Below are 27,322 nucleotides of genomic sequence, written 5' to 3' on the forward strand. Positions count from 1 at the left end.
ACATAAGATTACCTAAACAATTTCCCTTTTGATGAATCATCCCTAATCACTACAATATAGTTTTCATTTTGATTTTTAATTTCCATTTTCCCTTTCGATTTTTCAATTTGAATAGGGTTTAGGGTGATTTCATCGATCTATTTTCCATTTCATTAATTTGAGAGATAATTGAGAGTGAATCTAGAAAAGGGAAAGAATCGAAGAGAGAGAATCAAGAATAATCAAACAAAGAACCCAAAAGAAGTTGGATTTTTTTGTTCATCTCATCAAGATAGTCCAAAAACTTCTTTGTGTTTTTGTATTTGAGGTTTTCCTATTTGTGGTCCTATTAGGTAAAACAACTAGATCTAACTAGAATCCTACAACAAAAAGTTATCTACGTCACGATTTATTAAGTCACTCAAGGTTCTGGTGTATTAAATGGCAACCTAGCTCACAAAGAAATTATGAATTTCTCATTTAATAGGAAGGGATATTAATTTGAAGAAAATAGTGGGATAAACTAACTATAAGATTTCAGACCTTATCTTAAATTGGTTTTAAATGCATAAATCACTTCCACATGTTCAATTTTTAAATTATGTAGTTGCTCAACATAATGAGTAGCAACTTATCTCTTTGTAGCATACTCGATACTACAACCTCACGGGGACAAACTTTTTTGATTGGTGTAGAAACTTGAGAATTGTTCTCAAGGTAAAAAAAAAAAAAAGAAATTGTATGTTTTGAACAACTTTGTGCAACCGGTTCTTGTTAAGGACTATGGCAATGAAGCATGAAAGGATGATCAAATTCATAAAATGATGATAATTAGGTCACATGCATGAAGTTGGTTAGTATATCTCTTGAGATTGAAGAACAACATGGAAATATGGATGCTCATAGTATGATTTGGCACCTTAAAGAATTGTTCGATAAAAAACATCATGCACAAATGAACAATGAAGTTTCCTTGACAAACTTAAGAGAAGTGAAACCTATTGAAGTTCTTACTTCAAGCATTTTGATAATTAAGCTATGTAAACACCCGTTTTGTTTGGGGTGTCTATTGGAATAAAGAAACATAAATTGAAAATTTTTTTAAAACATAGAAGAAGCAGAAAATATGATGATGAAAAAAAATCAGAAAAAAATTTTAAAAAAGTGGATGGAAAGATAGAGGATAAGGATTAGTGCAAAATTGATATTAATCCCAGTTGAAATCAAAGTAAAAAAAAAACCAAAATTCACAAGATAAATTTTAAAATGTCAAAATACCCCATGGCTCCTTGTACTACAAGTTTTTCGATCAATTTAGTTCCTTCACTCCAAAACCGATTAATTTAATCTCTACATATGGCTTTTCCCAATAATTCTCAATGTGGACCATCTTCTATGAATTCGTTCAAATAATAAACACCTACGTATTAGTTTAAGTATTCCAATTTTTTCAATTTATGAGATCAATTGCATAATTCACAAAGTGAGGAACATAATCATATGTTAGTCTCTTAGCTTAATCAATATCCAATGTCGATAAAGCCTTGACTAGGAACAATTTTAGGAATGATATTTTGATGTAATAAAGATTTCATAATTATAACACTTTATAATTTTGTTTGAAAAGCATATCTTATTCTATAGATTTTATTTTATTAGTTAATAACAATTATAAACATAAAGATAAAGAAATGCCTTTTATTAAAATCAAATGCTTAGAGTAACACAACATATCTCTACAACCAATTGGTTTACAATTAGTTATACATTAGTCTCTGCTTTTGATTTTACCCTTCTTCTCTGTGATAAGGGCTTGATTACTTTTAGATTCCATAACCTTCTGCATTACCTTTTCATTATATATATATATCGTCCTTTACCATCCTCAATATCAACTTGCCATTAAGAACCTAATTACTAACAATCACAACTAATATTTTATGACCATTTAGCCAAAAACTCAAAAGAAAAAAATTAATGCCTACAATTCATTATCTAGGTCAATTTACATAGTCATTAGTTGATTCACTATGTTTTAAAAGTCACTCAAGTACTCAATAACAAATTATCCCTTTTTTTTTTTTTTTTACTTTAAATCAATAGGGTTTTTAATAACGAAGGCTTTATTTTGGATAAGCCTTATCTCATACAAAACTGCCAGCTTTACTTAAATGCTATGGGCATTTGTCTTCTTTGCTATATGGTGAAAAAGGCTATCAACTCATTTTCTAGTGGTGCCAAGATGCCTTTCTACTTATAACATTTTTAGTCATTATTTGACATGTCCTTCAGCTTAGTAGAATCATCCAACGGAATCAAATAAATCCTTGCAGAATACATAATCTTTCATCATTAGCTTACAAATTGAATAATTTGAAATTTATTGGTTACCAATCGAACAACCAATCGAAACCGACTGAATATAATCAGTTTCAGTTATCTCGGGTTCCTACTCGAGGGTCGATCAGCTTAGGTTGCTCCCCATATGACGTCGATTAGAATGTTTTAGTTTATGGCGCCACATGACACCACTCACTTCTTAAAATGTTTTAGTTTGTATATTACTTATCTAAGGTTTAGGGTAGTTAATATACTAATGAATCCATTATTTTTTTTATAACAATTTTATAAGAAGTGAGGTCAAAGATTCCAAGTAAAAATGATTTATCAAAAAGTAATTTATGTATTAATATTTCAATATTACAAGGGAAGACAAAAAAAAATTTCTTCTATAATTTGACATTTTATTAAAAAAATTAAAACCTAAACTACTCTTCTCGCCTAAAAATTCAAGTCTTACCCCTTTTCGGTCCTTTGGTTGTGTTTTTTATTCTCTCAATACAACTCATCTAGACTTTAATGGTAAGTAATTTTCAATTCAAATTAAATTTTTAAATACTTCATGTCTAAATATTTTTTGATTAATTTGATAATTTGGATTCATAATTATAATCTAGCTAATAGAAATGTCAAATAATATCTTAAAATTATGAGTCTTTCTTTCTTTCTTTTATTTATTTTGTATATATATATATTATTTGATTATTTGATTTTTGTATTTAACTTATGTGGTTTATGGATACTTATATTTAGTTTTGATCGATGAATAAAAAATTATCATATTGTTAGTTACTGAACCTAATAATTTGTTATGTACGATTATATTTTATTTAATTTTAATATTTTAATTTATGCTAATGAATAGTAATTTTTAACAAGTTTTATAATTTTAAATAAATAAACCATAAAAAAATATTTTAAAAGAAAAGAAATTGTCTCACAAAACTCAGACTTTAGACAATAATAACAAAATTTTACTAATGATGATATTCAATAATAATTTTTTTTTTTAAAAAAATCATATTAAATTTAATTTAAATATTCTCTGAATAGATCATTGAGGAAACAGATTCTTGAGTAACATCTAATGACATCACTAAAAAAAATTTATGGGATTATGGACAAGCCATTACTATAAACTCATGCTATGCCATCATGCCATAGCATGATGTGATCAATAAAAGGTAAGGCATTAATTTTGCCAACCAATAGTCAATCAGCTCCACCCACAAAAAGCAAAAAACTTCATTCCACCTGATCTGCCTTTGATCAAGCGGAGACGAGCAGAATTGTGAAGAAAAACCGTTTGATTGAATGGCAAAGAAAGCAGTGTTGATAGGATGCAACTATCCAGGCACCAAGGCAGAGCTGAAAGGTTGCATAAACGATGTCAGAAGAATGTACAAATGCCTGACAGAGCGCTACGGATTCTCAGAAGAAGACATAAACGTATTGATAGACACCGATGAGTCCTTCACTCAGCCAACAGGGAAAAACATCAGAAGGGCTTTGAGTGATCTTGTGAGGTCGGCTGAGCCTGGGGACTTTCTCTTTGTGCACTACAGTGGGCACGGGACTAGGCTTCCTGCTGAGACTGGGGAGGATGATGACACTGGCTATGATGAATGCATTGTCCCTTGCGATATGAATCTCATCACTGGTTTTTCTTTCCCTCTGTCTCCACTTTTGTTGTTCTTGAGATCATTCTTTGGTATATATGCTGATAAATAGTACAGATAAATATGCCTAGATGATAGATCTGTGTGCCTCATCCTCAGATTTTGTTCTGTTCTAGGGTGAGAATTTCATTCCACTCCTGCTACTATACTAGGATCACTGTTCTAATTGATTGGAATGTTACAAGCTCATCTTTCCGAGCTTTATCATAACCCATCTATCAAAACAATTCTTCCACCCATTTCGCTGAATCGGTGGATACACCTCATGGTCTTGGAATCTCCGCCGCCTACTCTTCATCCATTGGATTAGTGCTTAGGGTCTAGAATTCTCTCTTCATTGACGTAATGCTTAAGCTAAAAACATTAAATTCCGACTGCCTGCCTTGTAAGTCGTTACAATTTTTCTATGGTTTCTTTATGGTAGTAGAGATCTGCTCCCTGAGAACACAAAGTGTTTCTTTGCAATAAAACTGCCATATTATTTGGTCGTTGTTGAGTTGCTAAAACTCAATGGTGGTGCTTATGAACAGATGACGATTTCAGAGAGTTTGTGGATCAAGTCCCAGAAGGTTGCCGCATAACAATTGTATCCGATTCATGCCATAGTGGAGGGTTGATTGATGAGGCCAAAGAGCAAATCGGCGAAAGCACCAAGCGCCAAGAATCAAGTTCTGGTTTTGGGTTCAAGAGCTTCTTGCACCAAACCGTGCAAGATGCGTTCGAGTCTCGTGGAATTCATGTCCCTTCTGGATTGCGCCACCACTACCAGCGTAGGGATGAGGAAGAGGTTGATGACAGAGGAGTGGGAGAAGACTATGATGAGCGTGGTTACGTGAAAAGCAGATCTCTGCCTCTCTCAACCCTGATTGAAATGCTCAAGCAGAAAACTGGTAAAGATGACATTGACGTTGGGAAGCTGAGGCCAACCCTTTTCGATGTCTTTGGGGAAGATGCAAGCCCCAAAGTGAAGAAGTTCATGAAAATTATTATGAACAAGCTGCAGCAGGGTAATGGTGAAGGTGGTGGTGGGTTCTTGGGAATGGTTGGAAACCTGGCACAAGAGTTTCTTAAACAGAAGCTGGATGATGATGAAGGATATGGACAACCTGCCCTGGAGACCCAAGTGGGTAGCAAGCAAGAGGTTTATGCTGGAGCAACTAAGCGCACTCTTCCTGACAGTGGAATTCTGATCAGCGGCTGCCAGACCAACCAAACTTCTGCTGATGCCAGCCCATCAGGGAATTCTAGCGAAGCTTATGGAGCTCTTAGCAACGCCATTCAGACCATAATTGCCGAGTCAGATGGCACAGTTTCCAATCAGGAGCTTGTTCTAAAGGCTAGGGAGATGCTGAAGAGACAGGGTTTCACTCAGCGTCCCGGTCTTTATTGCAGTGATCATCATGTTGATGCTCCATTTGTTTGCTAATCTCAATAGGTTTCGTTATCTGCTACAAACCTAAATAAATCGAAGGATGCTTGGAAAGGTGTGTTTGATGAGATTGTACTGCCCTTTTTTTTGCTTTTGGGCTTTTGTGGACAATTGAGTTTTGAACAAAAATGATTTTCTATTGCAGTTACAACTTGAATGAACATTTTGTTACATGTTAGCTCAAGTTTTGCTACAATGAATACAGCCTGGGATCTATATATAGTCTGTTGCCCTCCATGAAAATGTTGATATACAAGATTATATGAGAAAAAATGGGGCTAAAGAGGAAAAAATCAATATGAATAAGGCTGCACTATCCCAAAGCAGGGTGCAAAGCAAAGATTCCTTGTTCTTCCATTATGAGGCTTGTATTGCCTTTTCTTGACTATATACCCTTCCACGCTTCAAAAGCTGTCACAAAACTCACTTCAAAAGCAGTCTCAAAACCTCCCAATTAGAGAAGAAGAATGATCGCCAGTTGATCTCAATCTTCAATATCTTGAACCCATGCCAAATCTGCATCCAAGCAGTTCAGCAATCATTGCATGGCATATGTATGTCTTTAAAATAAAGAGGAATCAAGATTTGAAGATTTTTCAACTTAAATTTACTTTCTTCCCAGGGAGAGGAACACAGATTTCACAGCTTTGAACAATGAAGTCAAAAATTAATGCTTTACTCAAATCAAAGGACGAGCACAAGAGTAAGTTTTCTTCTTATTAAGCAGATTCTAAGAAATCAACAAAATTACAAAGAGTAAATAATGTCTCAAGATTTTTGTGCATTTGTGTGCCCGGGGATAGTACTGGGGGGCTAGGGGCATTATGCCCCCTAGCTTTTTCAAACTTGTTAAACAGCAAAATTTTCTTCATTTTTCTTATTAATCCTCACCAGTGCCACTTAAATTTCTCAAAATTAAGTCCACAGACTAGCACTGCAAGAATTAAGCTTACTTCTTAATAGGATGATTCAAGAAAATTAACAAAATCACAAAGATGAACTAATATCTTTAACTTTCTGTGTGTGTGTGTGTGCATGCATGCACGCATGTCTTTGAGTGCAGAGATGAAGACTGAAGACGGGGCAAGGAGTCATAACCCCCACTGGTTTTTCACAATTGATGCTTATCTTCTAAAGTTTTCCTCATTTTTCTTCTTAGTCCTTACTTCACCTCTCTTAACTTTCTCAAAATTTTATTACCATTTAAGCTCTTCAATCTCTCTACTTATTCCTAGGCTACCTCAGTTTAGCTAATGCATAAATATATTACTTTCAGCAAAACCCCCTTTTTTATACAGTTGCTTGATTTCCACATATACATTCTGCAGAACTCCTTTTTAACATGGAGTATTTGTTTGTTCGTTTTTTTCGATGTGTTTGTATGTGTGTTATCAGTTACACTTTTGGAGTGAGGAAATTGAATCCTTCCCTTTGTGTTGGGGAAACCATGCAGTAACCAACGGAACAAACCCCTGCATGCACCCATATACTATTACTCCTATTAACGCTCAGCTTTTAAGTTTTACTTTTCTAATTGTCAGCATGATCATTTCTTTTGCTTTGCAACATTATTAAAAATTACAAATTTGCATACAACACAATAATTTCTTATGGAAAAAAATTTTAAAGTGAATTATTTCTTTTCAAAAAATAAAAAATAGTTCTTAAAATAGTGTTCATGCCCTCTTAACTTCAAATCTTGGCTCCATCCCGGTCAGTGCGTATGCTTGTGCATGAGTGCATGAATGCATGTGTGTACTTTGTAGAAGAGTTTGCACTGCATGCATATGCTTACAAGTGTATGACAAGGACAAGGGATAGAGAAAGAGAAAAAACCTTGAAGTACAGTTTCAACAGCTGCATTTGGAACAAGAAGACCAACAATTCGCTGGTTATCAGCAGTGGTTTCTAGCCGTACAACACGAAGTCTCCTATGGCTAAGACGGGCCTGTAACGATAACTTGAGGTTTTAGTTGTACAAAAGCAATTACATATAATGATTAAAAAAAATTATATAATTAAACATCAAAAACTTCTGAGCCTTTCACAAGATCTTAAATATTTCATAATCTATGAGGCAAATATTTTAAACATAAGAAATCCTCTAGTCAGAAAAATAAACCATGAAGAGAAAACAGTTAGAGAAGGGGCAAGCACACTAAAGCTCAATTCTCAAACAACTCCACAGAAGGCCAGGCAAGACTCAAGAATTTACTCTTCCTAATTTACAGTTATTTTCCTCTAATTACCTTAAATGACTATGCATTGCTCCCCTACATTTACCAATTGATACAAGTATGAAGTTTTATGAGCTCAATATTTTAACCATGGGCAGATTTTGCACAGCATATTTTGCAAATAAAACAATGCTGTGCAAAATCTAAAAATATTAATTTATATATGCAGGGCTTGCCCTAACACGCCAGAACAACTACAGGAAGTGATTTCGGAAATATAACAAAGAAAGAAAAGGAATGAATGTATTTTCAGTAACAGCTGAGTTCTCGTATGACTTCCCATGAAGAAACAATATGAGTAGCGCCTCTATTGAAAAGATAAACAAATTAATGTTTGTATCTTTATCAACGTTTAAAATGTTCAGAATCAAAAATCATATTTGGCATAAGAAAGTATATAGAATGAGAAAAGTGATGCAGCAAAAGAGGATAATATGAAAAGACCAGAAAAGGGAAAAAAATGAAGATGCCAGTGCTACTTATCAGATTGTGTTGGCACCATTTTGGTTATGCTTTTCCGTGTGCAAATGACTGAGCAACTACCCATGGGCCCTTAAGCATTGTCATTGATTACCAATGACTTGAAGAACGGATTTGAAATTTAAGTACTACAGATCGAATGATCATTCATGATGGCTAGATCCTATTTCCTACCACAAGCCTGTTCTCTTTCAAGTAATTGAGCATCGCAGCAGCCTGAAACTAGCATAAAAGCGACACTCAACTGCACAACTAATTACCTTCGCAAACAATAAAACATGAAATGTTATCCCAATAATGCCATGCCGTGAAACACAAATTGGGAAGTATATACATACACATACAGATACGGAACAAGAATCTACTTTACAGCATGACATCACAAAGGACACAGAAAATTGTTTGGTTATAAGTTAACATGGAATTGGAAAGAAAGTGCCTTCATTAACACTTTGATACTAAAAATTATGCAACTGCCCAGGAATCATTACCAAAAAGCTGATGTCATCAAGTTACCTGCTTAGAAAGGGCCTTCTCAATTGTGCCCCAAACAGGAAGAATGAGGCCACCCAAAACATTAACTTCCTGGATTCTTCTGCCAACTGTACAGAAATTGCCAAGCTTACAATTGGGGCCATGCATGCACTGCACATATAACAAGCAGCAATCTATGTGAAAATCATGATATCAGCAAAATGGCTTTAACAGTATAACTACCAGATCAGGTCTTTCAGTAAGTTGGAGTTATGATAGATTTCATCTACAAAGGGAACAACAAAACAGATATTATATTTGACATTCGAAGAGAAAGATTCAAGAATTCAGATATAAAATTAGACCATTTAAACGTAATCACTATACCCTTAAAAAGAGGCCATTTAATTACAATGGTATTCAACAAACTGTCTACCTGTTTAGATGAGACTTCATATTCATCTTCCCATCCACTACGAGCTTTCTCTAGCAATGAAATTTTTCTGTATTTGTTTTTCAGTTCTGCTAGAGGCATTTCCCTGGAGAAAGTTGAAGTCAAAGTTAATAAGTATAAGAAATCTACTAAAAAGGTTGATTTAAGGCCTACAAATGTTTAAACTTTAAAGTAATACCGTACTGACTCCCCAACAGCAGGACGGACTATCTTAAACATTCCTGAAGCAGAGCTGAAACACAATTTAGTGAAAAAACGAATAAAATTAGTAAGTAAAGTGAGAAGTTCGACCCAGATTTGCAACAAAATACAGTTAAAACAAGTGTCTAATGAATAATGATTATACTCTTTTAAACACCTGCACTTGGTTTTCTTAAGAATGAAAACAATTCCAAATGATTTGGATTATCTAATGATAATAACACAGTATGTCAATGAAGTGAGTCCTGCAAGAACGAAAAGGAATACCTCTCAAATGCTAGAATGAAATGACGTCTTCCCAACCATTCCCTTCTAGATTCATAGAATCCATCACTAGCTGAACCAAGTCCATCCTTCTTCTTCTCATCAAGCATGGTACTCGCGGACTAACAAAAATAAATCACAGATCTATGACCTTTTCACTTGTCACAAAGCAAACCAATCATGAAATTAAGTGATAAAAAAAAGTGAGAGAGAGAGAGAGAGAAGGTACCTCCCATGTTATTCCACGATCTAAAGTGAAAGTAAACAGCACTGTCAATGCCCCGGACATTTGATCAACATGAACAGTCTGTTGGAAGGCAGTAGTTAGCACAATCAAATTATGTGAAGCAAATCAAGACATCTGGCAAGAAATTAACCTTTGGGTTTCCTTGTAATTCAATAATGTTAGCTTTCATATCAACAATTCCAGAATCAAGATTTCCTTCAATTCGTGCATTCTGAACGAGGACATCTAAGATACTGATAAACAGCTCAAATAACCTGCATTTCGATTTCGTGTATTCAGCATAATCCCAACATAACTGCAACAAGCATATGTGTTTTAAGTCAACAAGCCATGTACCTGTTCTGAATATCAGGTGGCAGTCCCAATAGACGATTTAGAAAACGACCAACATCATGCATGTCTGAATCAACTATTCGGCCAGAGAACTTTCCATTATCCTTCCCATTACCTATAGCAAATAAATGGTAATTGCATGAATAACTATCACATATGACTGAATAACAAAAGTTTTGCTCCTCTCAGTTTCTGAAAGATATATACCAAGAACCGTATCCCTAACAATTCCGACAGACACAAGAGCAGCTTTAGCCTTTGTAATAAAATCTTGAATTGTGTCTGGTTTTTCTGCTGAACATCCAGGAGGCACAACAGGCAGATTATCCTGAAAACCAAACTTAAGTTATTCCCCCCTCATTGCTTTTTCTTTGCAAATGTAATAGAACTGAAAGAAAATTACAAGAACCTGCTCCATAATTCCTCTATACATCACCATCAATGATTTTTTACCATAAGAACTATCATAATTGTAAGCACTCAAAGATGGTCCCGCCCTGCAACGTATCAGTCACATCATAAGAAAGAATCAAGGACACCATAAATATCAATAATATGCTGCATTTTATCTCCTAAAGAGCAAAGGGTGGAGCCAGCAGAATTGTTGACAAAAAATAGGGATTAGGGACCCTCATATTATAAAATTGAGTAGAAAGAACTCAAAAGGAAATTAACATCTTCCTACCGAAATTTGAAACCCTAATTAGTTTCCCGTAAGTTTCTTGATGACATGAAATGAGACTTGTATGCAGAAGTGGGTCAAGTTGGGGTGTCAATTAATTCAAAGATCATTTTTTTGACACAGGTTTATAAGCAATAGCAGGGACTCTGAGGGAGCTCAGACCTCAGACACTGCCCATGCACAAACAAATTACTCACCTGCGATCTCCCTGTGTCAAGGCTCCAAGAGATTCTAACCTCTTGGCAACAATTGATGCAAACCGGCGTTCTCCACCAAGATTGGTAAAAAGTAGCCTGCAAACCAAATGAGGACAACTAATTCTGGTCAAACAATACATCAGAAAATGAATAATCTCCACAGTAGACTTTGCAACCAACTGCATCATGCCTTTTGACTAGTTAAGTTTGACAGCATACATTTGTATTGCTAGGAGATTGAGAAAAGAAATAGTACCATCAAAGAAATAATCCAACAAATCCATTCAACTTCAAATGATTTCCGGTAGATATACAAAAATCCCAACTATAGTATTGTAGTAAATTGTATACACTAAAAGAAACCAACTATAGTCAACAAGGTACTACCAAGCTATATCAAGCTTAGGTATACTAAGACTGTTTTCACAACATCTTTGGGGGCATAGATTTACAAAAAACTGTGATCCACATTCTAAACTGAAATATCTATGCCCCCAACCACCAATGAAGACTTGTTTAACTCCTTAATACATAAATTACAAATCTTCCATAAATATTCATATACATTTAAACCTTCTACGCCAACTTTCATCATCTTCCCAAGAATGACACTCAAATTAATCCATGTTCATTCATATTTACAAATCTACATTCCTATCATGGCTATAAAGCCAATTTGATGTCATCATTTCACTAACCTCAATTTAAGGATGTGATTTCTAGATTGCACAGAAAAGCCATCAAGAAAAATAATGAAAGGGAAAGGTCAATTTGGATTTAGATATTACGAGGGGATGAAAGAAGTAACCTACAATGTGAAAGCCAAAACAAACAAGTTGAAACAATTGTAGGTTACTTTTTACATTCAACAGATGAAAATAACTATATTTCCCTTTTTATTAAAATAAAAAGGGTAAATGCCTAGCCCACCTGTACTCAGGAGCAGAAGCTTGATTGGAACGATGGGTTCTTCCGAACTGTTGAATTGCTCGGTCAGCACTCCAAGGAAGTTCCAATGTTAAATGAACCCTTCTTTTCTGCAGTAAGATGTCGATTAGCACAAAATGACAGGAGACAATAGACCACATTGTACATAACATTTCTTCACAGTTCACTCTAGTCCACAAATCAGCTCCTACAAATCAAGTGTATTTTACATGCCATACCTGATTTAGTGCTCTTCTATCTGCCTGCAAAGATACACCAGCAGACCCAGCTTCAGATATGATGGCAACCAATTTCTTACCATCCATAAAGAGCTGCTTCTCATGCATATTGACCATTTCCATTGTTACTTCCTTTCTAAAACAAGTGGGGAACATGGCAACTTAGATAACCTTCAGTATAAGGTGAACCATGGCTGAGAGGTAAACAAGTACTCAACTCACGTGTTTCGTGCCTGGTAAGTCACACCTTTTCCACTAGAGGCCCTTACAAGCATGCCTCGCCTCCCTGTCATTTCTGCAACTTTATCAGGACCTCCAAGCTGGAAAATCATTGAAGGCATAGTTAACAAGGACAATAGTGTCAGGAGAAAATGTAGAAGTATTATCTTTATTGATAACAAATTTATCATCAGCGAACAGATAACATGGCACAAAAGCAGACAACCAGAGTAAACAGTAACATGTAAAGCAACAAATGAGATAAATCTTCTATCCTGCCCACTTGTTTACTTTTTTTTCTAGTTTCAACTGCAATTGATTTGCTTGAAGCAAAGCCTACACTAAAAGGATCTTCCCTTCCTCATCAGCTATTATAGGCACAAATGGATTTAGTCAACACCACGATTTGTTTCTAAACACACAGAAGAATAAAGATGGGTGGACCAATTTATAGTTCATTTGACCTTTTCTTTTGCAGCTTTAGTTCATTTTCTCTTAAAGAAACAAGTCAAATGAGCAAAAAAATAAAGAATGCAATGGAATGTAAATAACTTTGCATGGACCCTGTGCCAGCCTGTCAGTAGAAATTATTAATGATACTTAAAATTGCCAAATTACAGGGCACTAATCTGGATTACCTTCAACAAGATTTTTTTCAACAATGATCCAAATTCAACTGAATGAGCACTAATTTCTACCGATTGGAAAGGAGATAATAAAAAATAAAAAAAATAAAAAAAAAGGGGACTAACATCTACAAAGTTAAAAGCTTGCGAACAAGACTCCAAAATTCATTACATGGCAGCGACTGAAAACAAATAAACCTAGAACTTGGTCTACATTAGAACCTTTTGACCATATTATCCTCTGCCTTTAGTCAAGTTTCTTCGCAAGGTAACAACATATGCTAATGTACCAAGAGACTATAAATTGCAACACAAAGAGGTTATAACTGATTGTCAATGAAAACAAATGATAATTACAACATTACATCCCTTCAAGATACTGAAATAAAGAGAATTCATTCACTAAGTTCTTGGGAAGGGAAGGCAGGTATACAATTTCAATAGCCAGCATTACCCAGAACATGATTTGACCTGGCATGGCTACATGAGCCCTCAATAGTTTCTAGATAAATTGATAGGGCACTCCAAGCCCACCAAGCAGATATAAGTTTCTTGGCACCATCTTAATCAGGCAAGTCACCATTCTAAACCTGTTAGAAGATCTTTGAATCATTTCAGGCCATTGCATAACACAAAAGTCCACCCTGCACTTGCCATTCACTCTCAACTCTTCTCCATTGGGGCCCATGCAAACCATACAAATTGCACATGTGTAAGTCTAGGTTACTTGATTTTGAGAAAATGCCTCCAGTATCAGACTAAAAAGCCATGTGAGAAGTTACAAACGCACTGTTAGTCAAAGTCCCTCACCAAATACCATCCTCCAAGAAGTATAACATATCATCAAAGTTTATGAGAATCTAAACATCACACGATAACTTAGTAACACCAGTAAAGGTTGACTCAGGTTAAAACTTGTTCCACTAAAGACTCAAGGACAAAGATCATTTCACTGGTTAAGCAAAACAGGACATTTCTTAGCAAATAGAAAGTATGGGGTAGAAAATGTTCCAATGTATTTTGCTAGCAAACAGAAATCTTGCAGAGTAGGGAGGCTATGGCCTTGGTTTTCACCTTTTATCTCAAAAATAAATTACATGTAAATTAGAATTCTCATAAGCAACAGAGCACCCAAATAAAATACAAATCATTAGAGTACAGTAAGCACTTGTGCAGAGTTCTGAGTAGAGAGCAAGAAGTGTGACCAACCTGGTCGATAATGTCATCCAAGGGGTTGTTTGGAAGATCCAAAGAGCGAATTATATCCAAAATTTTTGACTTACGCTGCAATGCTTGTTCATACCTGCACTCAAGTTACAGCAAATTTATTAATTCATCACCACATAAACTACAAACAACACAAACAGCCACCCCACAACTGTGAAAGTAGCACAATTAAGAATTAAAGAAAAGCATATGAGAAGAAAGAAACAACATTCAATATATAGAAACCTCTTTAAAAGTTCTTCTATATAAACACGTCTTGCTTGCATGTATTCATCTGTTTTCTCCTTGCATGAATAACATGACCACTTCTCAGGTACTAAATCTGTAATAGGTGGAACTAAACAAGCAGGATGGACGAGTTTCCCACAACAGGAACACTGAAGCAATTTCTTCCTCTCCTGGATTAATAAAAACATAACAGATATGAAGGGTTGTGGACAGTCAAAGCATAATCAAGTCAAAAATAAATTACCTCTTCACTATTGCATATCTCGCAGATCTGAAACTCATCATCTGATTCAGTAGATTCATGCCCAGAATCAGCTGCATTGATCAAGACTTAGCGATCAAACACCTAGATTACCAGCTTTTTCAGAACATTGAAGCACAAAAATCTCAACACAGGTGGTGGGTACAAACTTTGACCAAAGGCACGAATGCAGAAACAACTTCAGAGGTAGTCACCATAAAAGCAAAGAAGCCAGAATAAAAAATCACATTACAATTTTCAAGAAGTGTCATCAAATGGTGATCTTAAGAATATCTGATCATCTGTACCGTGAGAGCAACTAGAAATGATAATTGAAAGTTATTATTTAAAAAGAGAGATATCAGAAAACAAAATATATATCCATTGCCAAATCTTCTCCTCCTCTTTTTCTTTTCTTTTCTCTTTTGGAATGGCAGAGGTGTTAGGTCATGGAGGTGTTTACAATATAAGGTCCCTAAATTGCACATCCATTACCATCCACTTGCTTACAGTTTAGAAAAACTTACTATCAGATTCTTCATCGCTTTCACCATCACTAGCAGGTTTCCATTTTGCAACTTTCCTAACTCTTCCTTTCAGTGAAACACCAGGTGTTGCAGAGTGCCTTTTTCGTTGAAGTTCCTTTACACTTTCATCTCCTAATAGAAGATTAGCAAGTAATCAAATTCAACCAGAAATGAGTGAAAACCAACTCAGTACCACAGACACATCATACCTTGGAGAGGTTCAGGCTTTTCAGGCAATGGATAGTTTTCTTCCACAAATTTCAGCAACAATTCTCGTGGTCCCGAAACAAAATCATCAAGTTCAAGACCCTATTTCAGACCAAGAAATAAACAATAAAAGAGCACTTACCAGAAACAAAGGCAAAAAACATAGAGTAGAAAATTTTTGCAGAATACATACATATTTTGTCACTGCTTCCTCAGTTCGTGCCTCCCCAGTACTCTGAAGGCCAATAACCACACACTTGTCTTCCTTCAGGGCTTGCTTAGCTAGCCTCACAGTAGCAGGCACCTTAGCTGACATACACATGTGTCTAAAGAAACGCTACAATAGCAAATGGGGGAACAAATTGCAAAAATATAATGAATAAATAAATATGACAACTTGTAAATTAAAAAAGAATAAAGAAAATGAGAAAACAATAGGCACAAACAAAAGACCCAGAAATTTGATATACCTGATGACTTGACCAATACATTCTCCACAACTGACTGGGATTAGGCTTCTCATTACTATGAAAAGCACTTGCTGATAGCAATTCCACTCGCAACTCTGCCCAAAGCTCTGCTGCTTTTTTATACATTGCCTAGAAACAAAATTTGATCAGAAACTAAAGAGATCCTCATTCAACTAGGGGGAGGAAGGATTTGAACGCTGTCAGCCCATTCCCACCACCTTTTGTCAGATCTAAAAAAGATTTAAAGATACAAAATCTTGGAGCAAATAAGCAGGAGATTCATATTGAAAACTGTCGAAGCTTAACTATAATCAGTTCATCTGTACCTAGGTCAAAAAAAAAAAAAAGACAAGGAAGCATAACAAAACAGAAACATTCAGAACAAATATGTAATGAGAACTAACAGTTCTGTTCACTCATAAACACAGTTACTCTTCACGGCTAATATAGATGATGTTGCACTTATGTGGATCCTTTTAAACAAAAAAATTATGAATCAGCATGTTCAAAACTACCATAAGCAAGTTTAATCAAGTTCAATAATTTTCTTTCCAGAAAAAGGAAAACAACTTAACAAGATACCAAATTTAAAAATGGAAAATAAGGAAAAAAGGATTGTGGTTAATGCAAATGGAATAAACAAACTAGAAGACAGAAAATCATTGTGGCTAATATAAATCCAATTGGCTAATATACTAAAAAAAGTCCCTGTACTTTTCAAATTCCACAGATAAGCCCCCATTCTTTTATTTGTACCCAATTGAGCCCTTAAAATACTATTTTTGTTTACTCAAGCCTTTATTTTGGCTGAAACATCAGTGTCTAAATAGTTGTTAACTTAGTCACAGTTGCGAAATATGATATTCGTGTTGAGTTGGACCTTACATTGCAGGTAACACTGGCTTACATAGCATGCCACATCAGGGTCTATGGAGCTCTTATTTTTCCACATATGTGCGATGTAGAAATTGGCGTGACAGAGATAACAGCCACAGATGTTGGTGTGCAAAAATAACAGATTTTGATTGTTTCCATCCAGATAAGGGACTTAATTCCACAAAAAAAGTACTTTAAGGTCTCAATTGGGTATAATAGATGGATAGGGCTATTTTAGCATTTTAGCCTACAGAATTCAAAGCACTTAAATAATTGTTTACCTATAAAGAAACTACAAAACAACAAAATCTATGAAACCCATGACCATTATTTTTTTTTTTTTTGAAATTTGAAACCCATGAACATTAGCTACAAATGATTAGCAACTCAAGATGAAGCTGAGAAACCAAGTAAAGAAGTAAAAAAAAAGTAACAAAGAGAAGGTGAAGGAATGAAAGCATGCCCCTGACACTCAATCCTCTTAAGCAAGCTGAGAAACCCAGTGAAGAAGTAAAAAAAAATTAACAAAGAAAAGAGGGTGAAGGAATGAAAGCTCGCCCCTGATACTCAATCCTTTTAAGCAAACTGAGAAACCCAGTGAAGAAGTTAAAAAAAAAAAAATTAACAAAGAGAAGAAAGTGAAGGAATGAAAGTTTGCCCATGACACTCAATCCTCTTAAGCAAGCATCACAGGTGAGTCAGGGACAGCTTTTTCTTTGCTGGGTTTGGAGAGATATCATAGCGAGAGACAGGGATTTGCAAGAAAGAGAAAGTGAATCTGGTATAAAGAAAGGTGACGGCTAGAAAGGTACAAGAAATAATTTTTTCGTACATGTATAATCGCTGTTATATCCTGACTTAAAAATGGATGGAGCAGACCTTAAAAATACAAACAATATTTAACACATTTTCAACTTGAAGGAGAACAACAGAAAGCTGCTCTTAATGCACAGTCTCAGTGAATCTAACGTGCCTGGGGATCATCTTGCAAAAATTCTGTTAACAGACTTGGAAATCTTTTAGCATTAGCCTAATTGGTCTCCTTGCTGGCCCTTGGTTTATCTTTTGGTTTTAATATCTTTATGTCATTTTACGTCATTATTATTTATAAAAGAAATCTTTTCTGTTAAATAAATTGTTAGTTAACTGTTTAAAGAAAACTGATGATGCTATGAGTGCCATGTGGCCACAAATGGATGGGTGTGATGCTCCGACTCATGCATTTGGCCACTTTGGTCATAAGAACTCCAAACTGATTATAAAACATCCACATAAGTGCAACATAATCAATACTAACGGTTGAAGACTAACAGTGTTAGTGCCTGTCCTTGATTGCACACATCTCAATAGTAGGAAAAACTCAATCTCACCAAATTATAGAATAGAGACTAAAGAGCACAGTATAACTTAGCACAGGGATTGCAAGCAGATGTTGACCTAATATACACAATAGTCATATATAACTGAATTCAATTCAATTTACAATCTCTTGTATAATGTTTTTTCAAAGGAGGTGATTGAATTCAATAAACAATTTCACTTAAAGCAAATTAAAATAAACTTACATACCTCCATTTCAGCTTCCAATGGTGCTTCAATAACCTCAAACTCTACTCCCTTATAACTCAGGGTACGACATACATACATTCCCCTAAAATTTGGAAGAAGATTGTGCATGAAACAAATAATATATCCAACAAACCTATCTTACGGAATTATTCTAACATTTTTACCTTGCTTTCATGTCCATCGCAACAAGTTCCAGTGCCCCCACACCTCCTTTCTCTAAAGCAACTGCCAAAACATTCATTTTAGAAGAAGATTCTGCTAAAATTCTAACTACTGGACAGGATTTAACAAGTGGCAAAACCAAAAGAGACTCGATCTCAAGCACACACAAATCCATGAGACAGATCAGCAACTGAGGTTGGAGAATAACTAGAGATTTAGAAGGAATAGGTCGGTGAAGGTTGATTTGTGATTCAGTCGCAGCCTGTTATCAAGCAATGCCAAAAACTTATTTTGGATGTAAATATGCTACTATTTTCATGGCATAGCCTTCTATATAGGTAACATGGAGCAATAACACTTGTGCATTGCAGCAGCAAATTTTTCTTTTTCAATTCTTTTAAAAGATAAATAAATACTAAAAAGAAATAAAAAATAAATAACTAGATTGCAATTAGTCAGTTGATACCTTCAACTATATTAAAAAATGGTGTGTAAAATAAATCTCCGGTTAAAACAATGCATGCATAAGTTAGAAACAATATACTCGGTCATCAATGCAATGATCCACAAAAAAAAAAAAAAAAAAAAAAGAATGTTGAGGATTAAGGATAAAAACTAAAAATTGAAAATGATAGGGAATTAAAGAGAGATAGAGTGACACTGCTTAATCAGAAATACCCAAAACCCCAATGGAGAAAAAAGAGAGGAGAGAGAGATTGCATACCCAACATCATAAGCCTACAAAAAGGCAACAAAGGTTAAAGAGTGAGGGTTGAGTATGAGGATCAATCAATAAACTATTGTTGCATTATGTTGGTACAACAGTAGTAAAGCAATTAATATTTTTCAACAAAAAGTTTTTCCTTATTTTGTCAAATTGCAATGTTAATTATGGTATTTAATTATGATAAACTATTGTTGCATCATGTTGGTACAACAGTAGTAAAGCAATTAATATTTTTCAACAAAAAGTTTTTCCTTATTTTGTCAAATTGCAATGTTAATTATGGTATTTAATTATTTATTTAAGTGATTTTTCTACCATTTAAAACTCAATGGTAGGAAAAACATTCTTGACAACTATCAAGCCTCCAATTTGATATTATATTAAAAAGAAAAACATAGCCAAAAAAAAAAAATTATCAATCAAGGATAACATTTATAAACTAAAAAATTACTATTGAGTTTCAATAAAATAAGCACTCAAAAATAATTTCAATATAAATAAAGAACCAATTTTTTTTTAAAAAAAAAGCCTTAAATTAAAAAATTTGACAATATATATGTGTTTGTGTGTGCGTGTTTGTGTGCATGCGTGTCCGTATGTGTGTGTTACTACTACCAAATACAGAAACCTGGTTTTCCAATTTCAGCATCTGAACATTCCAACAATTTTCTAGGGACTATAAGAGCAAAACAGTGAAAAAAAGAGCAGAGTTAGAAAAAAATAATAACTTTTTTGACAAGAAAAAATCCTCTAAAAGTTGGAATTTGGAGGCCACCATGCACACAAAGTTCTAAGAGTTCACTAAAAGATGCCATTTTTTTCTAATCAACATAAGTCTATCATTCACTGCTGGACAATCATGTAAATGGTACATAGATCATCATACTTCCTCACACTGATAATAATGCCAAAGCTAAATGCAAGGTCACAACAAGAACCTTAGTCATTTCATATGCCAAGCTTCAGTCAATATTTTGCTTCAAATACCTTGATCTAATTCTCAACAGATTTCCTATACTCAGCAGTCAATTTGCAGGCATTAAACACAAACTGAAATCAATGACAAAAAAAAAAAAAGAGAACAGAGATAATTGATTTTAATATCACTGATCAGTTTACAAAGTTCAAAGAGACAATAACACAGACATCATCAGGTATTTGCACAGCTCATATAAAGTCGACAATCTCTCTTGCTCAACATACACATAAAAATTGGAATTACAACATTATAAAAGCATACCATCATATTGCCTGACATTGAACAACAAGTGCAGTGGAGTAGATTTTCTATAACATAGACTATATAATATGCCAAGGTTCAATTCATTTTATATTTGACATGCCCTCAATACTTATTATCAACAGATTCGCTTAAAGGGTAAAGCAGTAAAAACAGTTAAGGTTTTTAAAAATTTTGAAATTACACATGAAATATGAAAAGATAGAGAATAAGAGATTAAATACTTCCCAATCAACAGATATCCTAAATGTAATGTGCAAGCTAGATTATAATCTAAAAACAATTATACAATTTTTCCCTAATCATCATAACACTTTCTTCCTCACCATAACCTTAACTTCTTCTTTCTTTCTTTTCGGACACACCATAATTTTTTAATGAACTAAACTAATTTTCTGACAAAATATATGACTGAAGATAAGCTACAGAAAGAAACATGAAAGAGGGAAAAAACTGTCACTATAAGGGATAAAGATTAAACCTAAAAATCTCTGGAAATCAGGAAAACATGTGCCATGTCCCCAAAGCCCCAGCCTGACCATATAACCCATATTGCGTGGTTCAGAGGCACCAGTTGCTGAGCAATAAATAACCCGTGCTTCAGGAAGTCGAGCCTGTAGTTTTAGAATTTGAAAACTAAGAGGTAAGGAATTTCCAGATAAACAATCTCCCATGTTAGATGCTCATGCATATGCATACGATCCTGCATGAGGGTACATCAATACTTCTGCCAAATATGCCATAATTGGGGAGAAGGAAAAAAAAAGGGAAGAGTGAGAATGATGTGATCTTTATAGACCCCAAAGTTAAATGTTTTAGGAGCTGCAGCCTATATCATAGAATCTCAAAAGCTTTATATAATATCAACTTCTCCACATCATCAACCTATTCTAATCATATGCACAATGTCCTCTGCAGATATTCATTCCTCATAAAGAAGCATCCAAAATACAAACCTAATTGCTCTTAGAAATTTAGTGACTGTTAAGCATCCGACATAAAACCAATTGGCAATATGTAAAGCTGCTCAACTTCAAACAACAAATCTTAAACTTAACCAATGTGGGATAACTCCACTTAAATTCAATTTTATGTGCAAACCCAATAGGAACAACTCAAACAAACGGGCCTACCATGTTGCCAATGAATATAGGCAACAAACAACAAATGATATAATCTAAACCTCGGTACCATGTTAACATCTAACCTAAAATCAATTGGTAACAGGTGCAAAGACACAAGACGCAATCCAACTATAAGGTCATAATGAATTCTAAACTGAACCAACATTAGATTACACCACTAAGCACTGACCACCACTTTTCAATTCCATACCCACCTTTGTCTCTGACTTTATATATAGTCTTTATCTTTGTTTCAAATGGTGAAATTACATTCTGAATATTTTGTTTAGTCCAACTTAATGTAAAACCCCAAAATCTTGTTATATACTTATGCATGAGTCTGAATATTTCCAGAAGCCTATTTATGACTAATATTATGCCAATACACCAAATGAATCCTTTGTGTAAACCTATGATCACCAATTCATTGGTGTTGCCACCAAAGTTTCAGAGTTGTTCTTTCTAACATTCCCTTTCAATGACATGGAGCATAAATCTTCTCTACTAATTGTCTCATAGGAATTTCAATACCCAATGCTGGTCTCCAAACTTTCCTTTGAGCTTTTGCACTAAACTCCCCAAACAAATGAGGGAAAAATGAAAAGAAAGGCTCCTAGAGTTCACAGAAATTTACTACGTGAAAGAAGCACGAAAAAAATCTGATCTTTAACTAACAAAGGGGTAGAAAACATCTTAAAAAAAAAAAACACTTACTACTTAAGTGAAAGGACAAACCTGAATTTCTAGAACTGCTTCCCCTGTGCGCGTTGGCTGACTTCCAGCTTCAGGCACTAAGTTTTTGGCTTTGTGGCACTACAATGAAGCCATTGACCCTTAGCAATAAAAGATAGAAAAATATATTGAAACCACAGAACACTATCTCATCATGTAATCAACAAGAACACTAAAAAAGGGAAACCACTGAAGCAACAAGGAAGATTTGAAAACAGTTCCAAAAGAAATAAAGTGTACCTCGTCGAATATGACAAGCCCATCAAACCCTGATCCGCACCACTGCACAAGCTGCTGCAGACGAGAACGACCTTTCTCAGAAGACGCAATGAGACTACTATATGTCAAAAATACAACTCCCTGCCTGATTCCAACAGACTTTGAATCAAGCTTTGAATAAGGCAACTTGTTCAGAGCATGAACTGCATAAAGAAACAAATATTTAATATTCTCTCATAGCATAAAGGCAAATTAAAGCAGCATAACCACAAAGCTAACATTTTCCTTTTTCCTCAACAATAAACTTTTGCAATACAACAAAAGATGTAAGTAGATATTGCTAATCATAATTTTATTTGCACAGAACTGTTGATCTTTTGTGATATAAGCATGCTATGCCCTCTCCAAATGCACTGAGAAGCTCAACAATGCCACCTCAAATCACAAACTTACTAATGCAATTTAACTGAAAAAACTTCAAATGGGTAAGCAGACAGCCTGATAAGGAAAGAACATAAATTGATGCTTGATGAAAGGAGGATAAATTGCTTTACAAAAAAAAAAAAAAACTTGGAGACTACAATAATTTCATATACCTATGCTGATATATGTTCAGGGGAAGACTTTGAGCTAAGCCCCCCCACTAAGTCAAGGGTTAAATCTCATAACTTACCATTTACATGTACAGCATGGATTTTCAGCACAAATCAGAGTAATGACTTTTAAATAAAAACCATTTCATGATTAAAAGAAATTTTAGTTTCAAAAGAGTTCCCATATAATCAGCTTTTGTGCAGCTATGCACATGTTTCTTATCTTCCCACTTGAAACACCCACAACAAAAAAAATAAGTTGACCTCCGTAATTGGTGGTTTTACCGAATATTACTCTCTTACAATTCATTTGCTAAGCTCATGATTACCCCCAATTTTTGTAATATTGCATATCAAATCGATCAAGAAAAAATATTAGAATAAAAATCAAATATAATATTTTATTGACACAGTGTGCATACACGGGGCTGCCATACAAGTCTAATGAAATAGCTACAAATGCGACAACAAAAAACCAACTACAACAACAAGAAAACGAAAACCGAAAAAAAATTCCAAGTAACAAACTAATGATTCATTTATACATTGACTGGAAGAAGGGAACTAACTGAAGTGCTAAAAACTCTTTTTTCTTCTCTTCTTTTTCTTCACTTTTCTTTCAATTCCAGAACAGTCAAGAACAGTCAAACCAACAAAGAGGCAAGGTGATAAATGAGGACTTGAAAATATAGGGGTGATTTATAACTGAAATACTCCCACAAAAATATAGTACCAAAATATATTTTGTCAGAGCTGCAGGCAACTTAACCAAGGAAGCCACAAAACGGATAACTAATTTAAGAAAGCATTTACATCTGTTCAACACATTCATGAAATCCCTTCATTCCATATTTCGATCATAAATTGTAGTAAATGATTCAAATCAAATTTCAAATATTTACCTTCAATGCATGCCGCACCGACATCATCCAAGTCTCTTCTTGCATCAAACTTTAAGTCCGAACCAACAGAAATCCACCTGTGTAAGATCATCACAGTCAAGACAAGAAAGAGATATGTTATAAAACAGGAAACAAATTACAACATATCCTGGCCGGCAGCAAAAAGTATCATGGAAGCAGCTCTGCGTGCATACATATATTGCAACCTAAAACTTACAATGCTTTCCTCCTCCCATGGTGCCAATTCTCCCATATTAGCCCTGCAATTGTTCGACCTTTACCCACACCAGCCCCATCTCCAATAAAGAATCCAGCCCGAGCACTACTTGGGAGGTGCTGGTGGTGTCTCTGTCAAGGATATCAACACTAGTTTACAACTGAAGAAACAGACTTAAAATTGTTAACCATATTTCTGTCATAAAAGAAACCTGACAAGCATAGACCAATGTCTCAATCTGCAAGCATGACAAGGCCTTTGAACTTTCCATATCATCTTTGATTCTTAGATCATAAATGGGCTCAGGGGGCTGCACTGCAGATAAGGAAGATGTCTCCACAATAGGATCTGGATGAGGAGGCCCAATAGATAGTTTTGGCGGGCGCTGCCACATAAAAATCATTTGGGTTAGTGGTTCCCAAGCTTCAAATGAAAAGTTGAGACAAAAAAATTTAAGAAGATGTAAAGAAGGAAAAAGAAAACTTGTGAAAATGTAGTCTTCTAAAATAAAACTCACATAGTCTGTAAAAGTTTCTCCCACTGGCCCACCTTCATCTTCTTCTCGCTCCACTTCAATGGCTACCTGACAGGTTTTACAATCATATGGAAAATAGAAGCATAGAAATAAGAAGAACAGAAAAATATTCTCATAAGTACAACATACAATGAAAGCAGAATCACTAGCAGTGGAAACCTCTACTGTTTGCTTTTAGGCTGAAAAAACAGGGTGGGGAAAGGAAGTTGGACACATTCACAAGCTAAAGGAGAAGTTTTGGGCATGGGTCATAGTAAAAGGCGCATATGAGGTACATTATGATTGGGAACAATTAATAGTTGGAATCTTGGAATTTCTAAAGACATATTAATCCACTTAGATATCCAATTCTTTCAACATTGTTTTCTTCATACAGGTCTAATTTTTGCCTAAAATATTAGACATTTCATAGATATTTCTTATGTTTCACGAAGGAACTTTCTTCCTGAGCTACACTCTCTGTACAATATGATTTTGTCTTACTGTAACTAAATTCCCCCAATATGCTTAAAGGAGGGCAATGATGTTGCACTTGCAGTTTAATGGAAGTCAACAAATAAAAAATAGCAAAAACAGCATCCCATCTTATCTTCAGTGAGTGCAAGGTACCCCTACTTATCCATGATAAACCTAGAATTTCAATAACATTAAAATCCTAACAAGTATTTGGTTGACATGACACAGCTCAGGTTTAAGAATTTGTATTAATGTAAAGATAAAAACATAACAGAACTATGCATGACAACTTGCTCAAGACCCACCAACTGTTGATGAGAAGAGAATTTCTGGTCTTGATAAATCAGGCAATGCAACTTGTTACCATCCTAAAAAGATAGCAAAAACTGTATCCCTAATGGAAAACATTTATGAAATTGTCCAAATAAATAGCTTTCTTTTTTTTTGAAAAGTGTCCAAATTAATAATTCATCCAATGAAATGGCTCATTCAAGGGGTGTGTTTTCTGTGAACTTGAATCATTACAACCTGATCCCGTTTTCACATTACTAATCATACTTAACATTACTTGTAGTAGCAACATAATAACTATAATTTAGGCTCATAAACTTACAATAGCCTGCATATTCCTCTATAACACAGTAAAAGTTAGAATCCAACAACACAAAAATAAACAAAATTAGGGTCACAGATATATAGAAAAAAAATAGCAGTGGCAAAATCAATTCAAACAACTAAATTGAACCGAAAAAACACTGATAACACAGTCATAGTTCACTAAGGCGTCATTTGGTTGTTGCTTTTCCTGCTTGATTTTGCTTACAAAAAAATTGCTAAAAAGTACAAGCAAATAGTAGAAAGCAATATCATAATTACAAAGGAAAAAAATTGAATAACTTGTAATATACTAATTCTGAGATAATTTTTCTTGATAGAAGTAAGATCATACAGTTTGCAATACAAAATTACAATTTTACTTTTAATTATTCAAAAATATAATTCATTTTTGTATTGAAAAGCACTTGTTGCTTTTTATTGGCATAAGCGAAAATCAAATAGCAAAATTAACAACCAAACACTACCAATAAGCATCCAACAATGAACAATGAAATTAAAAAAAATAAAAGGAAAAAAACCTCGTTGACTTCTTCAGGAGGCGGAGGTGGACGGGGCTGCGGAGGCGGAAATAGTTGTTTCATCTTGTTCAAATCGACAGCCAAATCGACCCCACACTGAGGGCAAGAAAACCTGGCCAGCCCGTGTGGTACGTTGAGGATAGCCTTGCAATTGGCGCAGGGGAGTTGGATCTTGGTCGGATCGATTCCATGCGCCGGCACCGACTGGTTAGGCGGAGGATTATTAGTGCGAGCCCTTGTCATGAGCTCCGGCGGCAGCATTTGGGGGAGCTGGCAAGTGGGACAAACGAATTCTGTGACGCCAGGGCCCACGGTGAGGATCATTCGGCATCCGGCGCAGCGGACTTGGACACCAGGAGCGGCGGGTGCGGCGGCAGGGCCAGGGGGTTGTTGTTGGGTGAGAGGTGGCGGAGGGATTGAAGGCTGGGCCATGATGTGTGTTGAAAAATCTTGATAAATGGTTCTGAGTTGTTGGAGTGTGGGAGAGTTTGGGTTCTAAGTTTTTACCTTCGAGAAAGAATTGATTTAGAGAAATTTGTTGTTAGGGCGCCAACAGCCGAAGAGCCCAACCACTGTGCCTCACTCCAAAAACTCAATGGGGAATTGAATTTGGGGAATTTTGCTCTCTTGAATCCGATTTTAAATTTTATTTCAAAGCCTCGTCTGTTTTTTTTTTTTCCTGTCTTCTTGTGGGCGCATATCTCGCGCCTCACTCTTTAGGCTCACACCGTGCATTCCTAGGGGTTTCCATCTTGCTCCCAAGTGTTTCAAAAGCTTAGTGGACAAGAGAGTTATGGCATTCTTCCTCGTTCAATCAAGTGACACTCTCGTTGCCTTGCTCACATGGAAGTGATCCACTTTCTCCTTAAATTTCCAAAAGGCCTCGACGAATTCCCAACTAGCCTCATTATCAAGTAGTCCTCTCTA

At 35.1% G+C, this 27,322-nt stretch overlaps 2 protein-coding genes across 3 annotated transcripts; one reads left to right on the forward strand and one right to left on the reverse strand.

Annotated features, from left to right (window-relative positions):
- On the forward strand, nt 3,486-5,605 carry LOC18594969 (metacaspase-4). The gene is made up of 2 exons (XM_007022689.2): nt 3,486-3,979; nt 4,529-5,605. The coding sequence occupies exons 1-2, from the start codon at nt 3,634-3,636 to the stop codon at nt 5,422-5,424; spliced, it is 1,242 nt and encodes a 413-aa protein (XP_007022751.1). The 5' UTR covers nt 3,486-3,633; the 3' UTR covers nt 5,425-5,605.
- On the reverse strand, nt 5,544-27,246 carry LOC18594968 (protein strawberry notch). Of its 2 annotated transcripts, XM_007022687.2 has the most exons (32): nt 26,396-27,246; nt 24,786-24,851; nt 24,480-24,653; nt 24,269-24,399; nt 24,052-24,128; nt 22,578-22,759; nt 22,341-22,418; nt 20,963-21,095; nt 18,517-18,577; nt 18,353-18,434; nt 15,908-16,036; nt 15,631-15,774; nt 15,440-15,539; nt 15,231-15,362; nt 14,707-14,777; nt 14,460-14,632; nt 14,217-14,310; nt 12,385-12,482; nt 12,163-12,298; nt 11,927-12,033; nt 10,997-11,092; nt 10,527-10,614; nt 10,325-10,445; nt 10,121-10,232; nt 9,915-10,038; nt 9,767-9,844; nt 9,541-9,659; nt 9,251-9,304; nt 9,055-9,157; nt 8,661-8,789; nt 7,264-7,375; nt 5,544-5,943 (listed from the first exon to the last, which is right to left on the reverse strand). In XM_007022687.2, the coding sequence occupies exons 1-32, from the start codon at nt 26,825-26,827 to the stop codon at nt 5,912-5,914; spliced, it is 3,768 nt and encodes a 1,255-aa protein (XP_007022749.2). In that variant the 5' UTR covers nt 26,828-27,246; the 3' UTR covers nt 5,544-5,911. The 2 variants fall into 2 exon arrangements, with proteins under 2 accessions (XP_007022749.2, XP_017980019.1); XM_018124530.1 differs by lacking the exons at nt 24,786-24,851; nt 26,396-27,246 and having other exon boundaries at nt 24,485-24,642.

Source organism: Theobroma cacao, chromosome 7 (assembly GCF_000208745.1).
Source record: "Theobroma cacao cultivar B97-61/B2 chromosome 7, Criollo_cocoa_genome_V2, whole genome shotgun sequence".
NCBI lineage: Eukaryota > Viridiplantae > Streptophyta > Magnoliopsida > Malvales > Malvaceae > Theobroma > Theobroma cacao.